Source organism: Galeopterus variegatus, unplaced genomic scaffold (genome assembly GCF_000696425.1).
Source record: "Galeopterus variegatus unplaced genomic scaffold, G_variegatus-3.0.2 Scaffold9212, whole genome shotgun sequence".
In the NCBI taxonomy this organism is placed as follows: Eukaryota; Metazoa; Chordata; class Mammalia; order Dermoptera; family Cynocephalidae; genus Galeopterus; species Galeopterus variegatus.
Window position 1 is genome coordinate 50,995 of NW_007735323.1, and position 10,420 is coordinate 61,414.

At 44.1% G+C, this 10,420-nt stretch overlaps 1 protein-coding gene across 1 annotated transcript in view; it reads right to left on the reverse strand.

The window, feature by feature from the left end:
• Positions 1–9,984, reverse strand: part of METTL2B (methyltransferase like 2B) — a 16,758-nt gene extending 6,774 nt beyond the window's left edge. Inside the window, exons 1-5 of the mRNA XM_008593476.1 lie at positions 9,852–9,984; positions 9,568–9,659; positions 7,487–7,845; positions 5,798–5,847; positions 1,420–1,480 (exon numbers count right to left, since the gene is read on the reverse strand). Coding sequence (XP_008591698.1) covers positions 1,420–1,480; positions 5,798–5,847; positions 7,487–7,845; positions 9,568–9,659; positions 9,852–9,961 — 672 coding nt within the window. The 5' untranslated portion in view covers positions 9,962–9,984. The remainder of the gene's footprint in view (positions 1–1,419; positions 1,481–5,797; positions 5,848–7,486; positions 7,846–9,567; positions 9,660–9,851) is intronic.
• Positions 9,985–10,420: the final 436 nt, after the last annotated feature.

Sequence of the window (10,420 nt, forward strand, 5' to 3'; positions counted from 1 at the left end):
CAGTGAGCGGGAACCGGTCTGTATGTGGGATCTGAACCCTCGGCGGGAGCGCCACCGCAGTTCCCAAGCGGCACCCTAGCGCAGTGCGCCACCGGGCCGGCCCTACTTTCTGCATTTCTCATGCGTGAAGTCATATCTGAGGATTGGAAAATGATCAGGGAAATAAGTGACCAACAGGGAAAAGAAAAACCTCATCAAGAGAGAGAGAAAGCATATTTAAAAAAGCATGATTTAAAACAACTCCCACTATGGAATATTACAAAGACCACAGAATTCTCCAAGAAAATCTACTTCTCTAGATGTAGAAAACTTAACCTATAAGTTGTTATCATAATATTAAGTGAAGATGCCTCAATATTCATCTGGTTTTCATCCACAAGAGTAACTAATTCCAGAAAGACAGAACTACCAATTCCTGAGCTCCTGTGCTAGGAGCATTATACATGATCCTAACAGACACATTTTAGGGCATCTTCCCTATCTATATCCTTTTTCTCAAAAAATGTTCCTCATAGGCCTATTCCAACAAGGCAAGTAGATTTATCGGCTGGGCTGAGTCAACTAGACCCTTTCCAGGGACTCTGGAACTCGGACACAGTCATTCTGGTGAGATTCCACGAACACCTGAACAAGGTGGACTTGTAAGGGACTGGAAGGGGCAAGCGCATTGGGATCATGTGCAAAACCAGGAACAACCCTCTAGAGAAAGCTGGTCTGCAAAGAGAAAAGCAAAACAAAGCAACAATGTAAACCGCAAAAGGGCAATGACAGATAAGACACCATAAACTCAAGGAAGGTGTTGTGATAGAAGGATGGGGCAGTGATACCTCCCAGCCAGCCAGCTTGCCTTGGTAACTGACACCTTTTCAGGACAATTCCAGTCCTTCCCCAGGCCTAGGCCACACTGTGCATTCTTAGGTTCTATGACACTCCCTTTTATTGCCTGAGTTTGTCTGGCTGTTTCTGTTACTTGTAACTCAAAGAAGCCTGACTGAATCATCTCATTTCAATCCTTAAAATCTAAATTTGGAGAGGACAAGAAACCTGCCCAGGGGCCGGCCCGTGGCTCACTTGGGAGAGCATGGTGCTGACACCACCAAGTCAAAGGTTAAGATCCCCATACCGGTCATCTTTAAAAAAAAAAAAGAAACCTGCCCAAAGTTCCACAGTGGGTAAGTGGCAAATCCAGTATTCATGCCTGGCTCTTTACTTCAGGCTGGTTCAGTAAATCTTCTAATTTTAGACCACAATACAATAAGAACATCTCTAGTGACCTTGATTTTTAGGAGATCCTTTTCCCTCTAACCAGAAGATTCCTGATACTGGCCAGCTGCCAAATCATAAAAACAAAGCAAAATGAAAGAAAAAGAAAAAAAAAAGAAAGAAAAGAAAATTACCAATAGGAGCCATAGCACTTACCTGGACCAGTTCTATAGCTGTAGAAGAAAAATCACAACAATAAACAAAAAGTCCTGGGTCACTGAAATGGCAGAAAAAAGAGCAGAGCAATTAGAATACAAATCAGACTATGTTTATTCTCCTCTTTGGGTAGCAGAGTTAAAACATCAAATGACAAAGAATACCATTCATTCAAAGAAACCGCACCTATCAGTCAAAACACATTTCATTTGGATTGTTTTTTTTTTTAAATTTATATCCTGTTTTAGGACCTGAGGATATGGCTAATATTAAGTTTATCAAACAATCAACAAGTTTCAAAACAAGGTCTTCTCTTTCTCCACCTACAGAAATACTTTCCCTTCAAATAAGTCTTGCCTTATGGCACCATGAAAATTCCTGTACTTTCTCTCTGAGCTACCTCCTCGGCACTTTCTCCATGCCACAAACGCATCTGTACCTGCTTGCCTGTCTGCCTCCTACCATAGGGTGAGTGCCATGACAACAGAGATTACACCTTTCATTTATTAGTTCACCAAATATTCACTGAGGGTCTGCTATGTGTTGGATATTATCCTAGAAGCTGGGGAGACAAAGATGAACATGACAAAACTCCTGTGCTTGTTTTTGTTATCCCTAATGTCTTGCACAAGTCTTAGCACAAAGTAGCAACACAAAAAATGTTAAATTGATATTAATAATGACCAAAATTGCTTTCATGAAACATACTTTATATTTATTCTGAAGACATCAAAATACAAAACAACTGTAATTCCAGAATTCTTTCTGTTGAGCTGGGGGGAAATAAAAGGGGGTGGGAAGGTTATGTGTGTATTTTGAGAAACAACAGCCCAGAGCTTTTCTGTACTGTTGGGCTCATTATTTGACTCAGTTCTTGAGATTTTAGGGAGTACTTGATACCTCCAGCTTCTCAAAGGTTCAGGTTCTGCTTCAACTTCTGGGAGGTACAATCAAGAATAATCCAACATGGTAATCACTAGCTACATGTGGTTATTCAAATTAAAACTGAAAGTTCAGTTCCTCAGCCTTATTAGACATACTTCACATGTGGCCAGTGACTATCCTAAAGGATAGTGAAGATAAAAAACATTTTGGGGGCAGGAAAAAAAAAGACATTTTCTTCACTGCAGAAAGTTCTATTGTATAGCATAGCTCTGGAGAACAGGGGCCATGCCTTTCCCCTGTCAGCCAGGCAGCTGCACGTGTGGAGTAGCCATTGTGATCATGTGCTAAATTCTAACAGACCCAGCTTCTGCCCTCCCAAAGGTTACAATCTAAATAAGAGACTAAGGGGTTGGCTGGTTAGCTCAATTGGTTAGAGCACGGTGTTGATTAACACCAAGGTCAAGGGTTGAGAGCCCCATACCAACAGAAAAGGTCATCAACAGTATGTTCAAATATACACAGAGAAAAAACATTAGAAAGACATACAAAACATTGTGTTAACAGTGGTTAGTTTTTTTGTTTTTTTTTCCTTTTTGTCTTTTTTCATGACCGGCAACGGATCGCAACCCTCAGTGTCGCGCCCGTACCGGACTGGGACCGGCAACGGGATCGCAACCCTCAGTGTTGCGCCCGCACCTCGCTCAGCCAGTGAGCGGCCGGTCTGTATGTGGGATCCGAACCCTCGGCGGGAGCGTCGCCGCGCTCCCAAGCGGTGCACTGTAGCAGTGCGCCACCGGGCCGGCCCCAACAGTGGTTAGTTTTGGATGGTGGGTAATGCACTGGCAAGGTGGTGTTTTGTTTTTTGAGCTTGTCTTTACTTACCAAGTTTTCTACTTAACACATATAACAAATATGGCAGAGTTACAAGGAAAAAGCACATAGAAAAAACTACATGAATCAGGAGTCCTTCACTGGGCTTCGAGGATAGAATTGTATTTCAAAATAATTGGTTTTCCTCTATTTTACTTTGTATACTTAAAAAAAATAATAAATTAGTCTGAGACAACTCTATATACAGAATGTATATTAGTGGTTGGCAAGGGTAGGGGGTAGGGGAAGTTGGGAAATGGGAAATGACTGCTATTGGGGATGGGGCTTCTTTTTGGGGTGATGAAAGTGTTCTAAAGTTGATTATAGTGATGGCTGCACAACTCTGAATATACTTAAAACCACTGAATTGCACACTTTAAATTATATCTCAACAAAGCTGTTGTATATAAAAACAAAACAAAACACATTAGCCTGAGAAGGTATCCAAGGCTTTACCAGACACTGCATTAAGAAACAATGTTAAGAATCTCTGACAGAAAGTGGGCATTAAAGTAACATAAGAAATGCAAAGGGATGCCAGGTTGGCTTGGTTGTTTAGAACACAGCCTTGTAATACCAAGATCAAAGGTTCAGATCCCTGTGCTGGCCAACTGCCTCCCACCCCTCCCCCAAAATCCATCTTTTGAAAGAGAGAGGGGAAAAAACAACAACAAAAACAAACAAAAGGAACATAAAAAAGGGCTACAAAGACTGCAGAGTACAAATACAGTTGGACTGTAATAAATAGGGAAGTTTTCTGGGTGCTTCTGAACTAAAATTTGAGGAAGCACAGTCTAGTAGAAATGAAGGAAAACATTTTGGGAAAGTACAGAGACAGGGAAAGACATGCAGTATGACCAACTCATTGAGGGATAAGCAACAAGACATATTTCGAGGGCATAACCTTGTACAGTATAGATTTTGAAAACTATGTAGAACAATATAAACCTAATTCACAGGCAGTAGAAAGCCTATGTCAGTTTTGAACAAGGGAATCACATGAATGAGTGGGTTCTAGCAAGACACAACACAGTGATATTATTTAGATGACACAAGCAGGCTGTGATGAAGATGCCATCCCCATTCTTTTTTACATTCTGATGACACTGATGACTTGCGGCCATAACTTGGGCCATGAGGGAAGCCCATTTTAAGTGGGTTCCTGTGTGACATCAAGAGTAGAACAATCTCTTCTCTTTATTGTAAGCTACCGTAACTTGCCAGATTGTCTTATAAATTTCTAACAAATAATACATATTTGTAATGAGGTCAATGTCTCACTGAATACTGTTAGTAAGTACTATGGGCTAAACTGACAAAATTATTTATTTATATGCAACCTTTGAGAAACAGTGGGTTCAGTGGAGAATATGGAACTACAATGTCATTTTCAAGAGTGGCCTGAAAATAGGTGTGCTATAATAAGTATATTTGGTCTTTGTCAGTGGTGCCAGGCACAGAGCTCCTAAAACCCTAGGAATTTCCTGAGTATTAGGAATGTCTTGTTATTCATAATGAGCCCCTTCAGGATCAAACTGAGTTTATATTAATGAGGTAACTTGGGGTGGGGCCCCTAGACAGCCTCAGGATGAGGTCAACAACAGAAAGACCAACTGATTAGAGAGTTGAAACTTTCAGCCCCATCTACCAACCTCCTGGAAGGGGTTGGAGGATACAAATTAGACTGTATAAAATTCCTGATGAGCTTCCAGGTTGGTGAATACATCCATGTGCTGGGAAGGCTGTGCACACCAACTTCACAGGGACAGAATCTCCCAATCTTGGGACCCTTCTGGATCTCTCCTTATCTATATACCTCTTCATCTGTATCCATTATAATAAACCGGTAAATGTAGGCAAAATGTTTCCCTGAGTTCTGTGAGCCATTCTAGGAAATTATCCAGAGGAGGGAATCACAGACCCCGGATTTATAGCCCATAGGTCAGAAGTACAGAGCCCCAGATTTGTAACTGGCATCTGAAGTCAGGACAGTCTTGTGGGACTGAGCCCTTAACTTGTGGGATCTGATGTTAAATCCAGGTAGATAGTGTCAGAATTGAATTGCAGGATACTGAGCTAGTGGAGAATTGGTAGGTGTGGGGAAAAAAACCCCGCATTATCTGGTGTCAGGAGTCTTCTGCGTGAGAGTGTACAGAAACTGTATTTTCACCAGAAGAGGAGACACTTTCATGCATGTCAGCTTTCTCAACTCTACCATGGGGGTAATGACGGCCTAGCCACCGAGAGATCACAAGCAGAGAAATCAAACCTGTGCTTGGAGGCACTATATATTAACACTGTAACAGGTTTTCTTTTTGGCAGCTGGCTGGTAGAGGGATTGAAACCTGGACTTTGGTGTTATCAGAGGCACACACTTTCATCAACTAAGCTAAATGGCCAGCCCCTAACAGGTTTTAAATGTAATTTTGCTGTTGAAGAAGGTAACTTATAAAATTAAACTAACAACCCATACATGGATAATGTGGAAATCTAAATCCCCTGTAATCCATGCTTCCTGATAACCACTGTTTATAGTCTGATGCAGCAAGAGTTTTGAAAAACAACAAACCTTCACTTTTCTCCTTTTTTGCTATAATATAGTTAAACCATACAACATACTTACTTGTTAGTTTGTAAAATTGGGAAGACTGTGTTTCCCACACCACAACCAACCTGCAGATAGAAATGAACTATTAACCACAGAATTTTCCAAAGAATTAATTCCCTGAAGCCATGTAAATAATTAACAATCAACAACAAATATCTAAGGCCGGCCGGTGGTGCACTGGAGGGTGCGCCGCTTGGGAGCGCAGTGGCGCTCCCGCCAAGGGTTCAGATCCCATGTGGAGACCGGTTCCCACTCACTGGCTGAGCGCGGTGTGGGAGCAACACCGAGGGTTGCGATCCCGTTGCTGGTCCCCGGTAAGGGCGCGACACCGAGGGTTGCGATCCCGTTAAGGGTCAGTAAAAAAGACAAAAAAGGAAAAAATAAACAAACAAAAAAAACAAATATCTGGACTGAACAAGTGGCAAAAACAACAACGATGGGCCGGCCCCGTGGCTCACTCAGGAGAGTGCGGCGCTGGTAGTGCCAAGGCCACGGGTTTGGATCCTATATAGCGAAGGCTGGTGTGCTGACTGGCTGAGCGTGGTGCTGACCACACTGTGCCAAGGGTTGCGATCCCCTTACCGGTCAAAAACAAACAAACAAACAAACAAACAAAAAACAACGATAATGACAATGACAATAACCTTGCCTAATTTTATTAGGGAAGCTGTAGTAACCAGAAGTAAATAGCACCCATGATATTTCCTGATCTGAACTCAGGAACTCTTAAAGAGGTAGCCATAAAAAACAAGAACATGGACTTTTGTTAACAGATGGGAGATGGTTTAGAAAAAAGGGCTTGGGTTGCTTTTACTTTTTGAGTTTTGTCAAATGGACCTATAATGAGATATTTTCTTACTGAGCTCCATTATATCATTATTGGAAAACTGTGTCTAATAGACTGGGCTGAAAAATTTATGAAAGGGGGACAATGGAAACCTAGATTTAACACTGTGTAGTAATAAAAACAGTGACCAGGCTTAATGATGTGCCAGACATTGTTCTTAGCAGTTTTACATACATTGTCCCAGCCCTCATAACAACTATGAAGCAGAGAGGCAGTAGTTCCATTGCTTGGGGAAGGTAAGGGACGTGTCCAAGATCACGCCTTAGGACTCAATCCCAAGGCTAACCAACTACAGAAATCGGCTTCCAGTGGAGTGCATAGTCCCCATTTGTGAATTTACATCATGGTACCCACGTAGACATTTTGCCAAGTCTAGCCTCTGCAACAACATCCAGCTAAGAGGATAAGAATTCTCCCTAGCCTGAGATGCAAGCACAATCCCAACTACCCTCTCCATTTTTACAACTGTGTTAGAAGAGAAGTAACAAGTTGTCTTGTGACCTGGGACTTTTTTCCAGAGGGATAGCACTACCATCTTGAGCTCTTTTACCTGTATGAGACAGTGACATGTGGCAGGTACAGCATGATGCTATATAACCTTTGGAAGTGATATGGTGTTTCCAGATAGTACCTCTGGTCATCTAACCTTTGTCTGCCATGACCACCAAATACCTGGTCTACACGTAGGGCATTTCAATTGTTCAAAAATGGAGGTGATTCCAGGCCAATATAAGGGTCAAGTCTAGTTAGCTTCATCAGACAGAAGTCACTTTTATGGTCAGCCTCTCTGTGCTACCTCATGTACACAACATGACAGATTCACTAATTCCACTACCAGGACAATAAAAGGAGGTTACCTCGAGTATTCGGTAGGTGGCTGAGGATCCAGGAAATTCATCAGCACATATTTCCAGGTGACTGAGTTTCTGAGTTACATTCTCCTCCACAGGAGGTGTCTGTGTTTTATGTTCCAGGCTGTTCAAAGAACATTTGTGCTGTTCTTCTATTATTAAACCAGGTCCATTCTCACTGCTTCTACATTCAGGTATTTCACTCCTCTTGTTCTCCAAGAACAAATCCTTTAAATGACTTTGGTTTTGGCTAGGTGCCAACTCAGGGAATTCAGTAAAAAGCCAATGTCTATCTTTGAAAAACCCATTTTCATGGATTTTATAGAAGTCATTCCAGTATTTGTGGGCATTGATCTCATAATCAACTGCAAATATGTAAGAAAGAATTTTAAGAACCAGATCTCAAATATTATATTTATATCTAATGCCAATTATCCTACTTCACCAAATGTCACTTTTTAAATGTCACTTTTATACTATAAGTATCCTCAAGTAGAGTCATAGTCTCAGAGCCAAAGGCACTTCCAAGATCATTTAGTCCCACCACCTATCATTATACCTGAATCTCCCCTATTTGTCATTCCCAGGGAGTCTAACTTTTGCTTGAATCATTGGTCAGGAACTTACTACCTATCAACTCTCCTCCCTTATCTTTGGATGGCTTTTAACTATTGGAAAATTCTAACACTAAACAAAAATCTGTCTAATTACTTCTAGTCAAAAAAGGTCCTACTATTCCTCAGGGCCATACAGAACAACCCTTTTGGATTTGAGGTCAGTTGTTTTTCCTCTATAAATCTTCTCCTTTACAAGATAAATGTCCCAGTTTCCATGTAAACTAGTTACCATCCAGGCAGCTCTTCTTTAAGTATGCTCCTCTGTCTGTGGTTCTTTAGAGTGGAGAGCCCAGAAATGAATTCAATATTACTAATAAATACTACAAATGGAAACAATTGAAAGAAAACCTAAAAAACTGGATTTTAGTTGCACCACTGCTACCACTAACTGACTGCTTACCTCTGTGCAAGACACTTAATGTCCTGCGGTCCAAGTTTCTTTAACTGTAAAAAGAGGATATTGATCTACATGATTTTCAAAATCCCTTTCAACTCTAACTTGCTTTGATATAGTTTCTGTCGAACTACACAGGGTAAACTTTGTAACTTAATCTCACAGATTTGTACAGAAATCTTTCAGTGGGTGCTACTCTCAAATTTCTAGTCCTATCCTCAATTATCTGGACCAACCAGTCCTAGTTCTAGTCTCTAGGGATATTTTGAAGTGAAATCATCTACCTCTGGAGGTGGGGCCTCTTTTCTTTGGCCAGATTGATCTCTACTCTGCTGCACTCATCTTTTCTTGGCAGAAATCCTCATACCCATCACACTCATCGTACCAGGAAAAGACATGTAATCACCAGTCATTGGCCCCCTCTCCCAACAACGTTTAGAATCTCATCACTTGAATCTAGCTTCAATGGCAACATCTCCTCAAGCAACGTGTCAGTCACGCAGACGGTACAGCCTCTAAGATGATCACATGACCACTTGATTGCCATAGGCCAGCTTTTTCAATATCGGTCTAATCAGCATAATTAAAAATTCAATGAAAAGTAAAAAATTAAAGAACAAAAATTCAGCCATTAGAAAATAATAAAGACAAAGTTACCCTTCCTCAAATGAAAACCACCACGAAAAAATCCACAACTCGGGCCGGCCCGTGGCTCACTCGGGAGAGTGCGGTGCTGATAACACCAAGGCCCCGGGTTCGGATCCCATATAGGGATGGCCGTTTGGCTCGCTGGGTGAGCGTGGTGCTGACAACACCAAGTCAAGGGTTAAGATCCCCTTGCCGGTCATCTTTTAAAAAAAAAAAAAATCCACAACTCAAAGTAGCCTCTACGCCCTGACGAGACTTTGCTCAAAAGCAGCCGTTTTCTTCGTTCCTCACCCCCTCCCGCTGCCGTTAGACTCGCGTTCTGAGGCCGGTACCCGCGGCTTTTGGCGGCCGAGGCTGCCCGGCCTCTCCGGGCGGCGCGTGCGGCAGTCCGCGGGCTGCGGGGCCGCTGAGGGCCCAGCTGGGCGCACCTTGTTTCTCCGGGCACACCCGCTGGGTGCTGTTCTCCTGGACCTTCCTTTCCGCCGCCGCCGCCTGCTCTTCCGACCACTCCACGTTGTCCCTGAGGAAACCAAACGGGCAGCTTAGGACCCTCACGCGCCGGATGCGCGTAGGGGGAGCGCCTGTCCCCGGGAAGACAGCGCCTCAGGTAGGGCAGCGGGACCCGTGGCCGGCGGTCAGGGGCTCCTCGGGGCGTTCCGGGGCAACACGACAGGAGGCAAACCGCAAGCCGGGCGAGGGGCAGGGCGGTTACCAGGCGTTGTGGTGGAAGACGCGCGCCGGATCTCTCAGGAGCCGGCTCCCGAACTGCGGCCTCCTCCCGCCGAAGGCTGCGGGCCCGCCTTCAGGGTGGGCGCCGGCCATGACTCCGGAGCCCGCAACACCCTCCTCTCCGCGACGCCGGAGCGTCCTGCTGGCCACGCCCGCTTCCGGAGGGCGCAGGGGCTGGGCGGGAAAAGACGGAGCTGGGGCGGCGCAGCCCCGCCGGGTGTGGCTGCCCTTGAGCTGGGAAAGGGGGTCCTGCGGGGAGGGGCCCGAGGGTGGCGTTTCTCTCCGGACTTGACTGTCCCCGAGGAGGCGCTGGCGGACGTGCGGGCTGGGAGACGTTCCGCCGGAGCTCCACGTGAACGCTGCGGTCCTCTAACAGGTTCCTCAGTTTCCCTCAAGAAGTAAGACAGAAGAAAACCTTGAGTCACTTCAGTTAAGGGTCCCACCGTGGAGCTGATGGCCAGAAGGATTTAAGAAGGCAGCCGGCGGCGGGAGGGAACAGGGAATTCCCTGCTTCTCCAGTCAGCTCTTCACAGTGCGGGAGAAGAGGGTGTC